This window comes from Suillus fuscotomentosus (assembly GCF_016647785.1).
Source record: "Suillus fuscotomentosus strain FC203 chromosome Unknown F5891scaffold_2, whole genome shotgun sequence".
Taxonomy (NCBI): Eukaryota; Fungi; Basidiomycota; class Agaricomycetes; order Boletales; family Suillaceae; genus Suillus; species Suillus fuscotomentosus.
Window position 1 is genome coordinate 991,303 of NW_024539514.1, and position 20,696 is coordinate 1,011,998.

The 20,696-nt window shown below is 49.1% G+C and overlaps 5 protein-coding genes across 5 annotated transcripts; 1 reads left to right on the forward strand and 4 right to left on the reverse strand.

Moving 5' to 3' along the window:
• Positions 1-6: 6 nt before the first annotated feature.
• Positions 7-2,124, reverse strand: F5891DRAFT_997152 (carbohydrate esterase family 4 protein). The gene is made up of 7 exons (XM_041378425.1): positions 1,720-2,124; positions 1,619-1,669; positions 1,334-1,562; positions 1,090-1,231; positions 834-1,041; positions 535-773; positions 7-484 (listed from the first exon to the last, which is right to left on the reverse strand). Exons 1-7 carry the CDS (start codon positions 2,069-2,071, stop codon positions 251-253), a joined length of 1,455 nt encoding a protein of 484 aa, XP_041233380.1. The 5' UTR covers positions 2,072-2,124; the 3' UTR covers positions 7-250.
• Positions 2,125-2,247: 123 nt separating this feature from the next.
• Positions 2,248-7,560, reverse strand: F5891DRAFT_997157 (CNH-domain-containing protein). Its single transcript, XM_041378426.1, has 13 exons — positions 7,306-7,560; positions 6,447-7,241; positions 5,309-6,381; positions 5,110-5,253; positions 4,766-5,059; positions 4,442-4,711; positions 4,225-4,392; positions 3,797-4,169; positions 3,594-3,746; positions 3,274-3,542; positions 3,006-3,225; positions 2,872-2,955; positions 2,248-2,821 (listed from the first exon to the last, which is right to left on the reverse strand). Exons 2-13 carry the CDS (start codon positions 7,228-7,230, stop codon positions 2,415-2,417), a joined length of 4,239 nt encoding a protein of 1,412 aa, XP_041233381.1. The 5' UTR covers positions 7,231-7,241; positions 7,306-7,560; the 3' UTR covers positions 2,248-2,414.
• A 2,409-nt stretch (positions 7,561-9,969) lies between these two features.
• On the reverse strand, positions 9,970-11,718 carry F5891DRAFT_1180834 (uncharacterized protein; the record flags this gene model as incomplete). Its single annotated transcript, XM_041365985.1, has 4 exons — positions 9,970-11,150; positions 11,206-11,254; positions 11,589-11,604; positions 11,654-11,718. The coding sequence occupies 4 exons, from the start codon at positions 11,716-11,718 to the stop codon at positions 9,970-9,972; spliced, it is 1,311 nt and encodes a 436-aa protein (XP_041233382.1).
• Positions 11,719-12,029: 311 nt separating this feature from the next.
• F5891DRAFT_997169 (acyltransferase ChoActase/COT/CPT) lies at positions 12,030-14,556 on the forward strand. Its single transcript, XM_041378427.1, is given in 9 exon segments — positions 12,030-12,522; positions 12,573-12,597; positions 12,649-12,805; positions 12,855-13,028; positions 13,080-13,167; positions 13,217-13,773; positions 13,793-14,016; positions 14,071-14,253; positions 14,305-14,556. 9 exon segments carry the CDS (start codon positions 12,136-12,138, stop codon positions 14,427-14,429), a joined length of 1,920 nt encoding a protein of 639 aa, XP_041233383.1. The 5' UTR covers positions 12,030-12,135; the 3' UTR covers positions 14,430-14,556.
• Positions 14,557-16,345: 1,789 nt separating this feature from the next.
• Positions 16,346-18,049, reverse strand: F5891DRAFT_997173 (uncharacterized protein; the record flags this gene model as incomplete). The annotated part of the gene is made up of 6 exons (XM_041378428.1): positions 18,029-18,049; positions 17,775-17,944; positions 17,469-17,710; positions 17,042-17,415; positions 16,869-16,992; positions 16,346-16,817 (listed from the first exon to the last, which is right to left on the reverse strand). Coding segments are annotated over exons 3-6 (913 nt in total), but the record flags the coding sequence as incomplete, so codon positions are not given.
• Positions 18,050-20,696: the final 2,647 nt, after the last annotated feature.

The window sequence follows — 20,696 nt, forward strand, 5'->3', positions numbered from 1 at the left end:
CCGTAAGTACTATGTTTATCTGCCAGCAGTTCATGTCAGAGATTTATTGCTCTCTGCAAAAACCTGTCCCAAATTTCACACAAAATACAACATATTGAACAGAGAAAACGGGGTACTTAGAATCAGAGTAGATAGAGCAGCATCCACAAAAACATACTTGTCCACAAAGGGGGCGAAATATATATACAGCTGCCGTACGTCCATCATTGTCTAGATTAATAAAGTTTGCGTAAATGGTATATCCGTCAGGTCACATGAGGAGGGAGCCGCCAGCAGCCAACAATGAAGCAACGACCATAGATATAGGCATTATGGCATTCGATAAAGTACCAGAAGTCGCGCTGGTGCTACCCTTCCCGCCTGAGCCACTAGGGACGGACGTGTCACCACTAGTGCTGTTCGGGTAGGGGAAGCTCGCGTTTTGGTTGCTCTCACGATACAGGTTCGTACTTGGGATGCCGTTGCAGTGACCAATGGAGTCGAGCTGCACAACGAGGGTCAGATAATTGTCCGCACATAAGGGAGATTACGAACAGTAAGCGTAGGGGTAAAATTCATAGCAGCAGGCAACGTGTAGCCAATAGCAAGATCGACAGTTTGCGCGTATAAGTCGTGCTCCAGAACAACAAATCTAGGTGAAAATGAGTGAAGTCGAACGAGGGTGACCCGAACTGCACCTACCCAGTGTTCAGCGTAGGTTGCGTTGGTTAGAATAGCCTCAAAAGTGGCAAAGGACTGAGGACCTGTGACGACACCGCCAGGAACCTTCCAGTCTATTGTCGATTAAAATAAATCTAAGTTCGAACTCCAAGCATGAAATTGAGATAGCTAACCATTAGTATCAAACGTTGCGCCAGTACCAGTGCTAGTCCAGATGACGGGGACCATACCCATTGCCAGGGAAATGGCACGAACACGATCGTCGATGTCTCCGTAAGGGGGACGCATCAATGTGGGAGTAACACCAATGACATCCTTGATAGCTTTACGTGCCCAACCCAGCTCAGCTACGACTTGTGCAGTAGTAAGCATGGTAAGAGGCTATTGCGCGATTAGCCATAGATACAAGAGTGATTTTACCAAACGTACGCGATGCGACCAGGTGTGCACAGCGATTTCGTGCCCAGACATATACTCCTCCACAAGAACCTGAGGACGCTCGACGATACGAGAACCAATAACGAAGAAGGTCGAGGTCATGTTCTTGGAAGCCAGGTAGTCAAGAAGCTCCCTGTCAATCGATAAGAAAAATACAGTCAAGAATGTCAAAAATAACACACTGAGCTATTCAAGAAACATCAGCTTTAAGTGATACAATGCTAGAAAAATACACATACTGTAGAAACCTGGGCCATCATCAAAGCTGACGCCCCATGTCAACTTATTCGGACAAGCGGTGATATCAGTAACACGGGTATAACCACCGCAAGTCCACCAACCACGACTAGCAGCTTCCGCGGCAGCAGCTGGGTCGTTTACGCAAGTGCCATCTACGGTAGGAGTGATATCGGGTATATTGAAACCATTGAGTTCTTCCATCCATTCGGAAACCTCGTCGGAATCTGCGTAATAATAATATTACGCTTCGTAACTTATCGTAATTTTTTACAACACAAACCAGTAGGTGCAATCTGATCTTGAGTAGGCCAGTCTGCGGCTTGAAATACGACTATCCACAATATTGTCAGCACTGAAAAATGCACAGATATGAAAACTTACATGGAGTAGGCAAAACTGGAGCACCGGAAATTAAAGGTGTAGCGCCTGCGGAATAAGTAGCAGAGAGAGGGACTGTTGAAGGGGTCGCCATGCCGGAAGTGATATTAACAAGCGGAGGGATAGTGGTGCCAACGGGTGTGGTTGGCACGGGTGAACCCAAGGCCGTTGCAGTCGATGAAGTAAAGCTCGTTGTTGGGGTGCCGGATGATAAGGAAGTCGAACTAGCAGAGCTCGAACCAACCGTGACGACGGCCCCAGCATTCTGTCTCTTCGCGAGACGAGCATGACGTTCGGGATTGGCATTAGCGGCCCCAAGAAGTGATAAAAGAGCGACAAAAGCTTGCAGCTGCATGACGGAATGGGCCTGGCCAAGACAAAGTCAAAAGAGTGACGGGAGGAACAAAGATTGGTGAAAGAGAGCGAGAAAAATAATTATAAAAGAAAACATGTGCCAAAAATGGGATCGCAGTCAGTCTAAAAATGGTAATAACGTCCCTTGGAAACGCTATTCTCGGAGCAACGTGGACATTATATATCAATTGATCAATCTCATTGTTTGAACTACACAAATGCAATAGAAATATATGCTATGGTGAGGGTACTAGTATCACGAATTAACAGACAAAATCACAAAAGATGTTACTCGTATAACATATCTGAATATCACAACATACGCAAAACAAAAATACCTACAGTCATCGCGATGACGCCAGCGATACCGTATCACAAATAACATGCTGTCCCACAGCCATTCGCAATGTTAACACGCGGTCGTCAGAAACCATCAAGATCTCGTCGCGCCCCGATGGTATGAGGCGTGCATGCTGAGACTGGGGGGAATGGGCAGGTGAACCGTATCCTTGTCCGTATACCGACGACTGCCCATAAAGTGACGGAGTCGGCTGTTGATATTGACTATACATCTGCTGCCCGTAGTATTGGTTTTGCTGCGCATTACCTGAATGCGTTGCCGACGACGGCATGTCAGCGAATAAAAGACGGAGGTTGTTCCCCTGGATGACTTGCGACATGAGACCCGTCTCGACATGCCGGATTTCCACGAACGTAGGTTCAAACGCTAAAACATATGGGAAACGAAGGGCTGATTGAACTAATTAGTGCTGGCCCAACGTACTTGAAGCCTGAACATACCAAAACCGGTGGGCGACCCCTCCCAGTGCACCATGAAATTTTGTCGGGACCGCCAACCGTTTTTATTCACATAGAATGCGAATTCTAGGGACGGATGAGTCATTCGCAGGAAAGGAGACGTCTTGGCCACTTACCGTCATAACAAAGCAGAAACTCGTTATCCACCCGGTAGATAGCCATCGGCCGAAGGTTTTCTCTTTTCCGTACAAAGTCAAGGGAAGTGTCGGCTGGATCGAGAAGTCCCTGCGTATCAAGACTCTCGAGGTCGACAATCTCGAAGCCTTTCGTGCACCCTACACAGAGCTTCGTTTTCAGGAAGTGGATCGAGCTCGACTCCACGGGAATGTAGAATTCCTACGGCAAAATGAGCCACATGGACACCATACACATGAGAAAATTTACTCGGAACGCCTTCAGCGTATCATTCCCGCCTTGCAAAATCTTACGGAACGTCGGTTTACTCCTTCCGCGAATGTTCTGGTCAATTGGTTCCAATGTCTTAATCGTACTAGACAGCGGACTCGATTTGACGATACAAACAAGGACTTTTCCTAGGCAAATGCCAGCCTTGAAGAATGTCGTGTGCGACGATATCCTCTTCGCCCGCTTCAAGCCAGACATTGGGTCCATGGGGTCGAGAGCGTCTAGCGGGAATGTGATGACTTGTCGTTCTAGAGCAAAGCCTATAAACAAAATACCACGCGGAAACGATGAAAACTGACCAGAAAGTACTATGAGTAATTGAAACTCTTCCAGGACATCGACTTGAGAAACATCCAGTAGAGCCAGCACTTTGACTGGTTCCCTGTTTGGATGATTCAAATCCGACAGGTAGATTCCGTCATCTGTCCCATACACGATTCTCCTTCCGTACGCTACATCTCATCAACATCTTTTTCCCGGAGTATGCACCAGAATCACTCACCAAACGGCGCGGCGCAGTTCACCCTATTCTGCCCGAGAAAGAAGCCCTCGCACAAGGTGATTGTCTCAAACACTGTGCTCCGCTCACGGAGAGATTCCTGTTGCTTCGTGATGGTTTCGACCCATTTGCGGTGGCTTACAAATGTGCTTGCCCAAAGCGTCATCTGGTAGTACTTGCGCCCTAGATGTATGAACGTGATGGCAAATCCACTTTTGCCATCGACTTTAATTGGAATGGCAGGCGCATACGGTGTACCTCGGTTGAAACTGGGTTTCTTCGTGAGCGTTTTATGCCCCTGACGAGCGTTAGCAGGACGATTGGAGTTATTGGATTCATCTGTGACGTGCACGAAGAGGAGCTCGAGGGGTATCGGCTGCGGTACGGATAAGGCTGAGAACAGGCATTCACTATAGGATTCAGGTACTTACTCGTCGATAGACCTTGAATTGTTCGTGTTTGCTCTTCTGCTTCACCATTAGTAGAGCGTGGTCAAAGAGGTATACAAGCAGGTCTCCGCTGTCCCCTTGCCCACCACCTCTTTTATTCAGAGCACCCTTGTATACGAGTTCACGACCAGGATCCTGCAGCTTCAGGTCCTATCGAACATTGTCAGCAACACATCACGATGACGAAGTGGACGCATACCACTTGCTCCCCTGGCCTGTACACGAGCTGCTGGTCGAGTTGTAAAAGGTTGAAACGGTTCTCTGTCTTTCCCGTCTCTACATTCACCTTCCCTAAAAACTCGCGGACCATAATAACCACCTGCGCAAGCGTTTGCTTGTCTGGGTTATCATCAGGCGTGTGCTTCAAGACCGCTTCCAGAAGCAGTGGATATCGAGCTAATCGCGTGGTCGGCTTCGTCAAGTATCCATTGAGCTCAAGCTTGCGCGACTCTGGCAATCTTTCCGTAGTCTAAAGACACCGCATCAACCACCAAGAAAAACCATGATAGTAAATTCGACTCACTTCCACAAACTGTGCGAACGCTGGATTGGAGCTCTTCTCCTTTTCGAACTCATACTTGCCATACAGTTGGTGAGCACCGTAACTTACAAAGGGCGCGAAATGCGGCACAGAATCAAGAAGGATGTCTCCGATGCGCTCCACAACAGCGTATGACTTTTGTCGCTTGTTGAGCGCGTCTCGAAGGCGGGTATTTACTGCGATAATTTCGTGGATGTTCCAGAAGACCTGTGTCACAAAGTCCGTACGACTTTCAGCGGGGATGATGTCACTGTCTTTCAGCCCATTTATCCAGACCTGTGCAGAAGATTAGTCCACGAGAGATAGTATAAAGTACAAAGACACACATCGCGAAGGTATTCCATGTCGCGGACAAAGTCACGTTCCGTGTATATGACTTCGTTAATAGCTTCCTGGCGCCTTTTCTCGGCGTCGGAGACACTGTTGACGACCTCTTGCGGGACGGAGTGTATCCATAGCGTACCAGGTTCCTGCCCAGATGGAACGCAATCAGCGCTAGGGAAAGGATGTCTGTATCACACGCACCACAAAGTCACCCAAGCTCTCCCTCGATATCTGCTTCTTGAGCCCAGGCTGTGGCTTCATGTTCAATCGTGACTGCTGCTCAAGCCTCCTAGGGCATGCGATACTATAGCACAGCTGATCTCGCGTGCACGTCGGCGAGTAGCAGTCTGTAAGAAGCGTGAAAACGCCCGAAGGAAGGGGCATCTCATCGACACTCTCTGATCCCTGGGGCCCACGCGGATCAGGGATCTCGATAATAGGTGAAGCGTCCTTCTCCTGTGTGTCACCATGCGAGTCGTTCGATCCCTGTCCAAAGGGCCCCGATCCACAATCTTGAGGGCCAGGCGATGGCCGCTCCGGTTTCAAATCACCATCATCATCCCTATCCCCAAAGTTTGTCTGCAGCTCACCGCTCACGAATGGGCTCAATTTCGTGCGGAACTGGTACAGCTCTGCAGCGCTATCCCTGAGCCGATGGTCATAGGTGACATCATGGAAGAACTTTTGTGCGTCGAGGGCACGACCAAGAAGTAGGGCGAGATTGCGGTCAGTAGTCTTGATTATATATGAGATTTTGTCGACCGCCTCACGACCATCGAAGGCATCCTTATATGTGAGACCGTCCTTAATACGATCCTGGAGGTTGATGCGTTCACGAAAAGCCTCCGCCACGCGAGAGAGGAGTGCAGGGTATACAATGGGTGTTCGGCGAGGTGGTCGTGCAGAGGTGGTGAGGCTGGTGCGACCCCCAGCCATAAATGGGTTCGGGGCGCGAGAGCCGCGATCGATCATAGTGCGGATGCTGCCCGAAGCAGCTGACATGGACATGGACCGATCTTGTGGAGTGCGGTCACGACGAAAGGCAGCACCAGGCATCGTACGGATAGAGTCTGAGGATCGACGACTGGTGGAAGCGGCAGCATGGGAGGATGAAGCAGGGGAACTACTGATGAGGGAATTACGAGTGGACATGAGAGTGGTGTCGAGCTGAGGGGGTTGTGGTCGTGAACTGGCAGATGAATTGCTCTGATCAGATGCGATGGAAAGAGGGCTTGCTTGTCGATATTGCTGTGCCCTTGGGAAGGGAGCCATTGCTTTGGAAGGGGGACATTATGAGCTCATTGTGCAATGGGACCAGATATGGGAGAGTGGAACCCACGTGTACATTCTCTTGCATTTGCACCTGTGTTCGGAATGGTCCATGGCAATTCGCTTGTGGACTCTTCTGGGCCTCGGTGATCGTCAGTGCCAAAATCGATATTGAAGCGAGTATCCTCGAGGTCAAGATTGACGCCCAAAAGGGGCACGTCGTTAGAGACACGATGATGGTTGCCGTTCAAAGAGGGTTCCCTTGTGGAATTGGCCTGCTCGTTGGGCTGTTGTTGATTGGTAGGACTATTACGGTAAACTTGGGCCTGATAAGCCTGTGCAGGGGTGAGGCCTGCTCTCGTAAGAGCCTCGAGGGATTCATCGGGCGGATCGTCTGGTAGCGGTGAGATTATACCAGCAGCATGGGGTGAACTGACGACAGATCTAGCACGACCATGGATCATGGGAGGCGCCAGAGTGTGTGGACGGGTGTGCTGTGCATGGTGGTGTGCAGGCAGTTGTTGCTGAGATGCAGCTGTATGTGGATATGACTGCCTGTATGGTGACTGCAGGTGCTGCTGAGGGTGTTGTGGTAAGTGATTTGGATAGTAATGTTGACGTTGGGAGTATGATGTCCTCCTGTCGTGGTGGTAGTGTGCGGGGTATGGTTGGTTGTGGTATTGGACACCATGCACAGGCATGCCATGTACTGACTGTGCATATTGCAGCTGCTGCGCAACAGGCTGGCCAGGATATTGTCCTGCCTGGTGGTGAGAAGCGGATGGCCGACCGAAGATGGACTCGTATGCTTCATTTCGCTTGTCTGGCTGGCGGGGCCCAGCTGGCCTGTCCATCGCGCCCGTATCTGACAATCAGTGCTCTAGGGTAATCGTGGACAGTTGGTAAACAAGAGAGTTATCGTCACGTACGAGTCACTGGTGCTGGCGTTGGCTGCGTGGTAGAGATCACACAAGACTCAGTTTTCGGCCTGTAGTTGCACCAAGTTTGGTTATCGCCCGCTAATTCGCTCACACGTTCTTCCTCAGCGTTAACGACGGCGAAGACAATGTAGTGATCGATGATGGCAGTGACCACCGCGGCAACTTCGTTGATGCACTGAATGTAGAAATACAAGTTACGGTCAGGATACAGTTTGATTTACGTAGAGTATCGAAAACGTCATTGGTGAATTCTCCACATGATTTCCCACTTGCATTGGCAACACGGATCAGTCTTCCCGACACTCACACTCACACGAAGCCCACCAACTCCAAATATTCACGCTCCACGAAACACACACAGAACACATGGATGTACCGGAGTATGAAAAGAAAGATGGGCTAAGGCTGTTGTCCTACCTATAGCCTCTTGACACTATCATTACGCGGCTCGTATCGCGATGTTGACCGCGTTTGTGACATACTACAGACGCCTTCATCCTGGTCGAGTGGGCTTCGGCCCCGCCTTAAAAGCAAGGTTGCTCGGGACTTGCTCCGCTAAAGAATTTAAAAGGAAGCCACTTGCTTCGAGGCCAAGGGTTGACTAGGAACCCAGTGGAATCATGGTTTCATCTTGTAGCGCGGGCGCTCGACTAATTCTAGATCGCGGCAAAGCTCGGTCTTTGCAGACATTCCTCGGACCGTCTCGTAATGGCAAGAGTCAGCAGGTCAGGGGGTTTCCTGTTGGTAATTGGTCATTATCTGCTATCATTTGCGAGTCTGAAAGAGAACTGTTGCTGGAATAGACTCATCACTAAAAGCTTCACTTCTACACGCATGGCCTGCTTTAACTACCCATACGGTTCAAGGAGAAGCAGAAGTCTCGTTCGCTCAGGCGCGCCTGCCAGATGCTGCAAGTTTGGACTTACCCTTACTGCTCCACCGCCGTATTGTGCTCATAACTTGTAAATAGGAATGAAAGGACACGCCATCGGACTAAGCCGCCTGCGCAAAACACTAATTGATGTTCTAGACACTTGCCAGGCGAGAGCACATGCTACCAAACTGTAATCGAGGGCGCCGCAGGCTTGGCGATCTACGCTTGGCCAAACCGGGACTCGGTTACTTCGCAGGAGTCCCGCCGGGAACCCCAAACTTGGCTAGTCGTAATGCAAGGAACGACTATCTTTCTTCAATTGGTCTGCCTACGCTAGGGCGATCTCAGTCTAGCTAGTTGTGGAGAAGACTTTACTTACGTGGCGTTATCTTCTCCATCACGCGGGGCCGAGTAGAAACGATTTCGTCATTGTGCACTTACGTTCTGAATGAGAACTCTCGGAGCCTGAGCATAGGACCGTGGCAAGAGTCTGAAGGGGTGCGAGTATGTCCTCGGGGCCAGAAACTTGGAGTTCGACTTGTACTGGTTATCATTCGTAGTAAGAGCTTCTCTCCCGAACCCTATTGATATTCAAGGTCAGGAGAGACAAGCTTCTACACGAGGGCTCTAAGCCCGACGGGCACTTACCTCGAATATCGAGTTCTTACGGGAAAAAAAGAGCAAGAATGGTTAGGCATTGCGTTGAGAATAACTCAGGGAGGAGGCCCCTTGCGAGCTCAACTAAAGGAAAGGGCAGCTTGGTCCACAAGCAATTGAAGCATTACACTAAACCCACTAGGCTTGGCATTATGTACGGACGTCGCCAAATGAGAATCTGGTCTCGTCAACTTCCTCAGTTCGTACGGGTCTTCTCAGGTCTTCCCATCCGAGTGAGTAGTCCTCCTGCACTATGAATCTTTTCCGCAAGGCATCTTGTGACACTGGTCTCTGAGTCATCTCGGATATTTCTGGGTGAGCAGTCTATATCGCAAAAATAACAAGCAACTGATATTGCAGGATTGTTTGAGAATGAGACAGGTCAGTAACCACGCGTTCGGACGATGTTATATGATAACGCATACCAGATTCTGAAGAGGGGCACGTATTGACACCAGGGCTTGAGCTGCCTCAGATCATGCCCATCGACGGTTGCAAGTTATCGCTGATGTGACTCCAGAAAGGATCCGCTTCGCTGGACGATTGTGTTGCCAGACTGTCTTCAATCACGAGACCGCAAAGCTCTAACAACAGGAGTTTGGGAACGAGCTGATCCCACCTGAAGAATGGTAATCTCATCTGTGTCAGCACACATAGGTCATGGTCAAGGCTACCTTGTGCCTACAACAACTCGGCAGAGGGTCGAGTGAGTTTTGATCAGCCATATTCACTATAATGCCAACTGACCTCATGAACCGAACTTGAAGGTGTACTAGCTGCATGCGCATATGATCAAGATGATCGATCAATCAATCAATCAATCCTTGATGGGCTAGTGGCGATCGCAAGAAGAAAAAGAACCACATCTGCTGCGGATAGTCACTAGTGTCTTCTGATGTCCGACGTTCCGTCGGTCATTCGCAGCCCTCAGCGTTTCTTATGGGAATTGCTCGCTCACCGCCGATGTGGAGTTCGAGACGGATTAAACAACTAGTACTTACTATTGAATTGGTCGCAGCAGACAAGTCAGAAAAATAACAAAAGTTTTGATCGTGTTCAAGTGTAGTAGTGTACAATAAATCAGACAGCCCATTGCGAACAAGCACATATATGCATAATAATCAGTCTGGCACTTGTACCATTTGCCCGGGGCCCTCACATCCATTTGCCCAAATACTCTGGCAATCCAGACAAAGCGTACACAATTTGCCAGAACGGGGCACTGGTAGTGGAACAGTTGGCATGGTCCCCACCCCATTCTCTATATACGCCCTGATTTCCTTGAATGTCCAATGGTCCGGCAGTAGGGAAGCAGGGAACGTGACCAGTTCTACCCGTGTCGTTGTGGCACTACACGTAGGGGCAGATTCAGCGACCGGAGGTTCCCCGTGTGAAATGAGCATCGAAAATGTCTGAAGTTGCTTGAAAGGAGCCCGTGCCATCCACGAAGGCACCTCGTAGGGTGAGGGAGCAAGTAGGGTGAGGTGTTGGATGGAAGTGAGGAAAGTATATCCATGGATAGTCCCTATGAAGGGCCACCATGGAGAAGCAGTGACATCACCCGATAGCGTCAAACTTTTCGTGCTCCAAGGAAGCGGGGAATCTTTGTGGTCGACATTCAAGTCGACATCGGAGTTACACGCATACTTGAGGCAATCTGAAAGTATATACAAGCTCGCACATTCAATCGCGAGGGACGGTACGGCGAGGATTACCGGAGCCAGCAAGCTGACATCTGACTCTAAGTCAGGCTTAGTCGCAGAAGGGATAGAGCTGCTAATGAAGGTAGGCTGTGGGTTTGACAAAGGCCTATAAACATATCCGAACCACATCCTGTGCACGTGAGATGTGTAATCAAGAGATAGATCATGCTGTTGTTGATCGACGTATGTTTTCTGCATACGTAGAGCCTGTATGAAAGCTGCCACGTGGCGAGCTTCTGGCAATAACACTGTGTGCAGAAGTTCTGGAAGCACAGTGCGCCTGACAATTTTGGAGACGAGAGATAGTGCAAGGGCGGATGAGTATGAATTTTTGGCAAGCCAAGTGTTAGGTTGAGTAAAATCTGGTTGTGCAGCATATTTGAATATGATGAGAGCGAGCTCAGTTGGAAGGTCGCTAAATCTGAATGAGATGGGAGTAGGTGCCATGATGTGATTAAGAGACAGAGCTGGTTTGATGCCTTTAATACTACCCATGAATTGTGGCACCATCCACAACAGTAGTGTCGCATTGTGTGCGAGACCACAAGTCCATCGCTTGTTCCTTTGTAGTCGTTCGGTGTGCTTTGGTTCTGTGGATGCTGGAAATTACTAGAGACTATCATAGGAACGATGCAAATGTGGTACGAATCATACTAAGAGAGTTGGACAATGCTTGATCTGCGTGGAGATCAGAGGAAATTGCCTTCAAGTGAATATCTGAACTTCTTAAGTTTGCTTGTGAACCCACAGAAATACATGGACTCCATGATAATATTATATCGCAGGTTGTATTTGATGAGGGAAGACACAATGGAGTGAGGTAAGCATGAATAACAAAACATCAAGACGGCAACCGGTACCTGTACAAAGGCCTACAACCGTGAAGTACGCCATGCCACGTCATCAGGACTAACTTGAGGCTCTATATTCGGTTGCTAACGACGCCTAGGGACGAGATTTAGAAGGCGTTCACTGAATCAAAGAAAACATTTTACTATTTCCATGACATATTCGGTGCTTCTGTGAATCGTGCATACCTGGACAGCTGAGATACTGGGGAGCAGAGAGTTAGCATGGTACTAAAAACAAACATCATACTTACCGTCTTGCGAAGTCGAAGCAGATTTTGCGGGGCTCTGTCTCAGGCTTCTTTCCCTTATTGGCCATTGGAAAAGCCTTCAGGGTTGAACGTTGATTTGCAAGGGGTCGGCATATGTCCGCGGATTATTGGGCATGAACCTGGCGATATTTTCTGTTAAAACATTCAAGTTGAATACGGAAAAAAACACCAGAACAGCAGCCCGAGCCTTCCTCTACACATCGGGGAATAGTTACACCGCAAGGGGAAACGAGCAGACTGTTTCTACAGAGATGAAGACATAATCAGTCCAACACTAAAGTCTGACAGATACTGGCGGAATCACGATGAAGTTCGAGGTCAACCGTATGGAAGGCTCCGGCTAACTTTCGACAAACACGTGAGTCGTAACAGCGACGCTCGTGATAGTCGGTACATCACTCGGATACTATTCAGATAGATTCAAATAAGTTGCATTGTGTTGCAGTACTCATTTCTCCAGCCCAATGCTTGCCAGGCTCCCTCCCTTCAAAGTTCGTCGGAGACCATTATTATTCAGAAAGATCCACATGCCATCTCTCACCGGGCCACGTCCAGTTGACTGGAAAGCAGCTGCCCCTCCAATACCCAACTTCGCGGCCCAACATGACTCTCTTCCTCGGTTGCCAGTTCCAAATCTCACTGCTACTCTCGAGCGACTGAAGACGTCATTGTTACCGTTGGCACATTCGGAAGCTGAATTCACCGCTGCTGTCAAGAAGATTGATGCATTCGGATCACACGCTGGGTCAGGGAGCATATTGCAGTCTCGTCTAATGCAACGTGCAAGTGAACGCGAACATTGGTTGGAGGAGTGGTGGGATGATCTCGGCTACTTGGGCTATCGAGATTCGGTACGCCCACTGCTCCACTGCACATGGCGCTAAATTAACACGTGGCGCAGGTTGTGGTGAATGTTTCATATTACTGTGAGCTGTACGACAGTTCCTCGTGTCCTCGGCTCTGACCGTTCATATCAGATGGCTTTGATGGGCAACCTGCCCACCTTCCGCAAAGCCCTGCTGCTCGTGCTGCTGGCCTTGCACGTGGAGCCCTCGTATTTCGGCAGAAGTTGCTAAGTGGTCAGGTGAGCCCTGACGGAACAAAGGAGGGTCAATTCTGTATGGACACGTATCGGTACGTGACGGAACATCGAAGTTGTTTTCATCTTTAACCTCTTATGAAGATGGATGTTTGACTGTTGTCGTATACCTGGCCTTCACGGTCTCGACTGGAGTGCATCCCACGCGGGTTTCGGGGTAGATGAATTAGGCCATATCATTATTGTCAGGAGGAACAGGTTCTGGAAGCTCAAGGGTATCATAAATGGGCGAATACTCAGCATGACTGAGTTAGAGAAGTGTGTACCTCCCGCTTTGCTGCTTGTATCCCAAACTAATGTTCACTACAGACAAATACAATATATTTACGATTCTACCACCGAGGAATACCCAGGAGTTGGCGTTTTGACTGCATCAAACCGTGACGTATGGGCCAAGGTACATCTATCTATGCACGTTCTTCGCGAAACCCCCTGAACAATGTTAGGACCATGCCCACCTGGCCGCGGACCCACATAACGCATCCATCTTGCATACGATACACTCCTCTGCCTTCCTCATCTCCCTTGACACCGACATGCCCTCCTCTTCCATCGCTAACAGCCGCTCTCTCTGGCACGGTTCGCTCTCACCATCCACATTGGATGCAACTGGTCTGAAGAACCGCTGGGTTGATAAACCTGTCGAGTTTATCGTTTTTGACAACGCACGTGCCGGTCTCATGGGCGAGCATTCCGTTATGGACGGCACACCTACTGTTCGTATGTGCGATGAGGTGCTCGACTGGCTCGCTGATCCTGCTTTTGACCTCGGGGCGCCGTCTGCGATTCCACCGCCAAAACCCGAACCATTAGATTTCGTGGTAGACGACACGACGCGTACCGCAATCGACAAGGCGTCGAAAGCTGCATACGAGCTTGCTGATTCACAGTCAATGTCATACCACCTCACATCCTATGGCAAGGCTGCCATCAAGGCGTTTCGTGTGTCCCCCGATTCGTGGGCCCAGATGATCATTCAACTAGCATATGCCCGCTTACTTCCGTTCACGCGGACTGAACAGGGAAGGAGGGACCTACGAGGCAGCGACTACACGTAGATACTGGAAAGGCCGGACGGAAACAATCAGGGTCGTCACCTCGCAATCGGATGCTTTTGTTTCGGCGATGGATGACCCTCGTGTCAGCTGTGAGGACCGGAAACAGCTTTTTGATGCTGCTGGCAAAGCGCATATTGCACTTGCGAAGGCAGCAGGGTCCGGAGAAGGAGTAGATCGGCACATGCTGGGTAAGTCACCCTTGTCTTCTTGGAACGAGTCTTGCATGTTGACGAGCAAAATAGGAATGAAAATGTGCCTGAGAGAAGGCGAGCCAGTTCCAGAGTTGTACAATGACCCTTTGTACAAACGGTCCGGAAACTGGGTCCTGAGCACGAGTGCCGTTTTCTCGGACCACTTTCCTCAGTATGGATGGGGTGAAGTTGTACCGGAGGGCTTTGGGGTGGCATACATGACTGGATACGACGGTACGTTCGAGTTGTAATCTTAGGTGTGCCGAGTTTGACATCTATACACAGACCGTCTGCAATTTACCGTCACCTCACGAAAGGAGATGCCAAACCAGGAGTTTATGAATGAGATTGCGAGGGCCGCGGTTGATCTGTATGATTTGCACGCTGGTCAACGAAAGTCCATGTTGTAACAACTTTGGTGTGTTGTGTGCGCAGTTTTGTAGGATTACGGCGTCTGCTTTCGGTTTGTCAGTCACTGCTGTAGAATTCATTTGTCCAAATTATATAATAGTGTATGCTTCAAGCTTCAAGCTTCAAGATGAATCCCCTGTGGGTGAAATATGTTGATAGGGGTACGGGTTGGTACACGTTGCCTGACACCCAACGATGCCAGCCCTGACTCGCTTATTCCTATTCATGAACTAATCCCATGTGATTCGACTGTCAAGATGGCAATTCAAAATATGACCTTCGACTCCATCTGGACCAGTCCCCCCGAAGAACAATTTGGTCCTAAGATATGCATAAATAATGGTCTAGGAGGAACTTGCCACAATAAATGGATTGCCGTCAAAACGGCTACGTGAACGACGGTCAAGACACGATGGTCGATCACCTGGCTGTTGTGCCGGTCTGTTAGCGACTACCAGTCCGGTTGAGCTTTCCACAACATCTCGCTGGGTCAGGTTGATGTTTTGACAGACCGGCCCCCAAGCGCGACTCATCTGCCTGCCAAGTGCACCCATACCGGAGCCTCCTGCTACCTCTCGCTGCCACCATAAAGCCTGATGTCAAGTGACGGGACCTCGAAAACTCGCCGTGAATTTCTTCATGCAGTGGTGGTTCGGAAATCTTTCCTGTGCGGACTCGTAAATTGGATCCTCGGATCTCAAGAGTTCCGTTCATCATGAGAAAGTTTCGGCTGCGAGTTTGGTTTTTTACAGCTATAGTTTCATCGACATACCAGATTCTCCTTGTCCTACTCCATTGAGGCTACAAGTAGAGTTCAACGTTCAACCCTGCTGACTCCGTGGCACGCAGTGTTTTCTCGGCAGCTTGTTCGTGGTCTAGGCGAGTAAATACCATATAGACTCTTATGGGTAAACCGTTGAATGGCAGAGGATATTGTGTAAAGGCTAGAGCGCCCTAGTAGCTAGTTTGGCACATAAGCGATCACGTGATCACTTTTGTTTTGTCCGGGCAAGTCGCGGGCCTGATGAATTCAATTTTTGCGCATAATAATTACTTGAGGTTAGAAAAAGATTCAGGGTATTTATGTAAGGGTTAAGCCTGATGAGGGTTAGCAATGTGAGCGAGATGATCGAACAACGGAAACTGTCAAGACGCGGTACTCTGCGAGCAGCATTAGTGTGCGATAATTCGAGGGAAAACGGTACAGTACGAATAGCCGTATACCAGAATGAGTCGCCCTTGTTTATCGTTGGAGCGCCTGAAATTTAGAGGCGCTCATGCTAGCTACTTTTGTCAATCATGATGACTTACAAAAGTAGCTGAATTCTGCCGCCAAAGCGAAGCAATCCGCTTCACGTGAGACTTTTGGTTGACTTGGTCGTTCTGCAGGTGGCGCTAAGGTGGAGATAAACACTGCATGTCCGTCTACCATGATATCCCAATCAAAGAACTTTACGTGCTTCTTGATGATGACACGGCTGGTGTCATCCATGTCACGGTGCACGGTTTTGGTTTTTCATGAACATAATATTCAAGTTGTAGCAAAATGAATATATGTACTGCTAGTATGTGTTCGTTACTGTAAGTCCTAGCCACCCTACAACATGTCACGTCGAGTCACCCTGGCCGAAGTCCGCATACAATCCATTTTCTTCGATCTATATCGACGCGTATCTACCTTATTCTTATCGAGTTTCAAGGGGTACGATTTTATCGGAGTGGCACACGCTGTGGAGTTGCTGTGGAGCTAGCTTTTTGAGCGACGGCGTTCTCGAATTTTGTTGAAACGTTAGGCATTCTAATGACGCCAGCCCCTGACTCTGTCAGATCGCTAAGGATGCGGCACTATCCAAAGAATTCAAACCCAGCATAACCTGAAATAAAACACTCGAGTCGAGGTATTTGGAGGCCAATATTCAGCGCTATCCAGTAATCGTGACATTTAGAGACTACTAGTAAATACAGAAAACATACACAAATCGACACACCATGACGTACAGCACTGAGTAAATAAAACAGACTCTAAAAATCGACACCGAAGATCCACCCCTGGGCCTGAGAACCTTTCTATAGCCCCTAAGATGTGTAATAGTGGTCTAAATCAAACCAAAAGTGAGCAAAACAGCATACGTAACAATAAAGATCGACTGAGAGTGAAGACTAAGACGGAAGTAAGGTTTCGGAGTATCTTTCCCTAGAATCCAAACAAGAGCAATGGCGAAGCAGGAACTTGCCACAATAAACGGATTGTGGCGGAAGGCCGTCAAGACGGCTGCGTGAACGACGGTCAAGATCATCCGAGTCTTCAGAAGAGAATCTAGGAGGACAGGTATGGTCGGGACTCCGGCCTCCTTGTCCTCGTCGTAGTCGCGCACGTCCGACATAATCTTTAGAACACCTTGAGTCGCGAGTACATTTACAATAAAAATTTGCCTTACACAATGACCGGTGCGATTGACCATCGACCAAACGAGAGTCTCGGCGATCGTCCATGGAAGTGCGTTATGCGTCGATTTCCACGGCGACTGCAGCGCCGAGTGGACGACTAAGAACACCCCACAGCTGTCTTCAAGTCAGAGACCATAAACCGTCAGGATGCGACAGCACATACCTTCGGATGGTACCGCTGAAAAAAGCCTTCATGCCAGGGACCCGTTTGATGATGAACGGTTTGCGAGCTTTGTCCATTTCTTGACTATAATTTGCCCCTATGAGTCTCTTCAGCATTGTGCCGATCCGCGAAACATCAAGCGGGGTCGTCCACAAAAAAGCAGGGGAAGTGAAAATTGCGGTGAAGAGCGTCGCTTTCGGCGGACTGAGACTTAGAGCTGCCACGAGCAGCGACGCATTCAGCGCCAAAAAGATACGCGCAAGGGGGGTAAAGCGCTTTATGACAGCCGCGCCTCGAGTACCGATGACAACTTCTTGATCTTTCAGGTGGTCAGCCGCGATGACAAGGACATCAGATGTCGCGCATATGACGATCTTTTGTGCGGCACGATCAGAAAGATTATGAAATCCGCAAATGAGGGACTTACCGGTCTCCAGTCGAGGTTCCCGACCATCTCGTAGGATAGGAGGGATGAGTACACAGCGCTGCTGATCGCCACGATGATGGGCTGCAGGATCACAGAGCTAATGAAGGAGGAAGCTGTGGTGGTAGCCATTCTCGTTGAATGCAAGTTCTCTGAGTGGGCAAGCTCGATGAAAGGATGTACGATGGAGCTGGGGTTTTGCAGCGTAGTAGGCAGCCTTTTATCGTTTCTAAAAACTTCCGAAGCTGCAAGGAAAATCATGAATATAATCATAAACTTTTCAATAAGTGAGATCAGACGACAACGTACCTGACCTGACTTACAGCAGACGGAGATCAAGACCTCTAGCACCACTCGATCGCGATTCACCTGGCTGTCGCGCCAGTCTGCTAGCAAGCGCCAGTTCAGTTCAGTTTTCCACGATATCTCTCTGGCTCAGGTTGATGATTCGACAGACCGGGCCCTATCTTGCGCAAGCGACCCATCTGCGTGCCAACTACACCGATACCAGAAGCCCCTGCAGCCTCTCGCTGCCTCCACCTTGCACCATAAGCCCTGATGTTCAATCAAAGGACCTCGAAAACTCGCCGTGAATTTTGATTGAAGATACGGAGTAAGCTGTGACTGTCATCGGAACCGAAGAAGTTTCATCCGTACGTTCATGAAATGTTTCGGCTGCTAATGTTTGGGTTCGAATACAGCTTTTACCGCTATACATAGCAGAATCTCCTTAGCTGGTTGTGTTTATTATTAGGCCTGGTCGATCCTAAAACTTACATAAATAGCGCTAGCCCTGCTGACTCCGTGGCAAACGGTGTCTTCTCGGCAGCTTTTTCGTGGTCGAGGCGAGTAAACACCATATCGGTAAATGTTGAATATTGAATGTCAGAGGATGTGTCGACGTCTGTGTAAAGGCTAGGCATAAGTACCCTAGTGTGGCATAACTCCAATCACGTGATCTCATCGGCACCTGATTGATTTAATCGAAATTCCATTTTTGGTGAGAGATAATTACCTGAGAATGTTCAGGCAAGGGACGTTATGGTAAAGGTTAGACCTGATGAGGCCAGGGTGTGAGAGAGAGTTTAACGACGAAAACTGTTAAGACGAGGTACTCTGTGTGCAGAGCTGAGCGCTAGCGCTGACCGGTGACCGCTGTACATAATCGGATTGATAAGAGATTCCAAGAGACGATTTGTACAATACGCGCGCTCCGGAGTCCGGACCCAAGAATCTTGTGGAAAACGGTATAGTACGAATAGCCGGTAGGGTCTATTTTCATACCGATAAACCAGAATTAGCCGCTCTTGTTTATTGTTAGAGGCGCTCACATGGTACTTTTATCGATGGCCATCAGTCACTTGTTTCCGCGGCCGAAGTCAGTTCAACGTTGAAGTTCCCACATGGAGACTAGTAGTGTAGCACGTGTGTGACACGCTGCTGAACATATCCGTGTTGCAATGGACCCCGCGCGAGCTTCAAGATCTGTCCACACGCCGGTGGGATTATCAGGTCTCGGCACTACCACCCTGTGGCCACTGGCACAAGGCACAAGCCCCGGTTGACGTACAAGTTTACAACGTACAATTGCAAAAGTAGCTAGCTGCATCGTCGAGCGCCTCTGTTTCATGTCCCTCCGGATCTAATAATAGACTCAGGTGATTCTGGTCCCGCTTGTGCTTGCGTCCGATTAGCGTCCATGATTCCCTCAAGCATCCCACAACCCCTCACCGTCCTCTACCCTCTCTTGGCACCCATTCTCACCCTCATTTACTGTCTCTACTCTTTCCTCTTCTCCTCTACTCTCCCTATAACCTCTGCTTCAGCCTGTCAATCTTTACCGTGATATCTTTCTCCATATCCATCATTTCGCAGAGTATGAGGTGTCGGGATACGGTCGGGAATATGAATGACATAGTTTAATGAGGTTTGGGATATCATGTGTGCTTGCATGCTAGTTGGCTACACCAACTTGAAGTGCTGGTGCTGTGCGCCGTAAGGTTCAGGTACTCCGAGTCTCATTTAGGACAAGGCTTGGCGGTGTGCTCCCAAGTGAACTCGAACGTTTCAACTCTATCAGCTTCGATGACTTCACGCAGCGTTGAGAACGTTCTAGATCTAAATCAGTGTGCTTGGAGGCTGGTGAGCACCTGTGTCGAGACTTTCCGAATCACGTCAGACGAAGTTCACGGTGATTCAGAAGAGTTAGATTAATGGAAGTTACAACGGAATACATGTATGGCTAGACTTGAGCAGTGAAATGTGAAATCTCCAAGACTCTGGAGTCTGGATCTACAAAGGAACATAAATCGAACCTGAAAATCAATGGCATCATCTACGGGCGAGTCACCTATTCTCGATTCAGCGACATGTTGCAAATGAATAATAATGTATGGTGGCAGACAGAAAGAAATGAAAATGTGCAATGTGATTCCACCGTAACTGCCCATACCTGATGTTCTTCAACTCATGGAAGCGATGCACATTCGACAGTATGACAGGACAGAGATCTGCTGCAGGTTCAGGACCTATTCAATTTGACATGCGGTGTCAGCAAGGCGCCCGCAACTACAGAATGCACAACTGACCCAAATAGCAGATCTCTTCATTATTAGCTTCAACCCGTATCTCTCCCTTCCCTCGATTGCTCACTTTGCGCAGTGTTTCTCTGTTCAGTTCGTTCGTACAGCCCAGTATACTATGTCATGCCACACGAAGAGGGCACTTTGGGAAGGTGAGCAGCCACCGAGTGATACCCACCAGCTTACTCAATTAGAAGCAGGCGGGAATGAAGCGCTTCCTCCTATGTGGCGTCAGTATAAGACGTCCTCGGATGGTGCACCAAGAGTGCGACTAGGTGAGGAGATGAATTTGCGACAAGGAGCGACGAACTCACCGTCGAACATAGATTATCCTGGAGATCTCGCTGTTCCTGGATGCGAATGGCACATCTCACCACTCGGTCGGTCCTACTTCGTCAACCACAATACTCGAACCACGTCGTGGAAGAAACCAAAGCCAGAACGTCCGGCAGGAAGCTTGATGCCAGAGTGCGTCACGGAGGGTCACTCCGAATGCATATGGGGCCTTGCCTACTTGGGCACCAGTGGCGATATAATGAGCACGTCTGGGGATAGTTCGATTCGTCAGTGGAAAAGAGACAGAGAACCAATAGGAAAATTTTCGAGTAACAATGGGGGAGCGATACCTTCGATGGTAGTATCCCCGGGT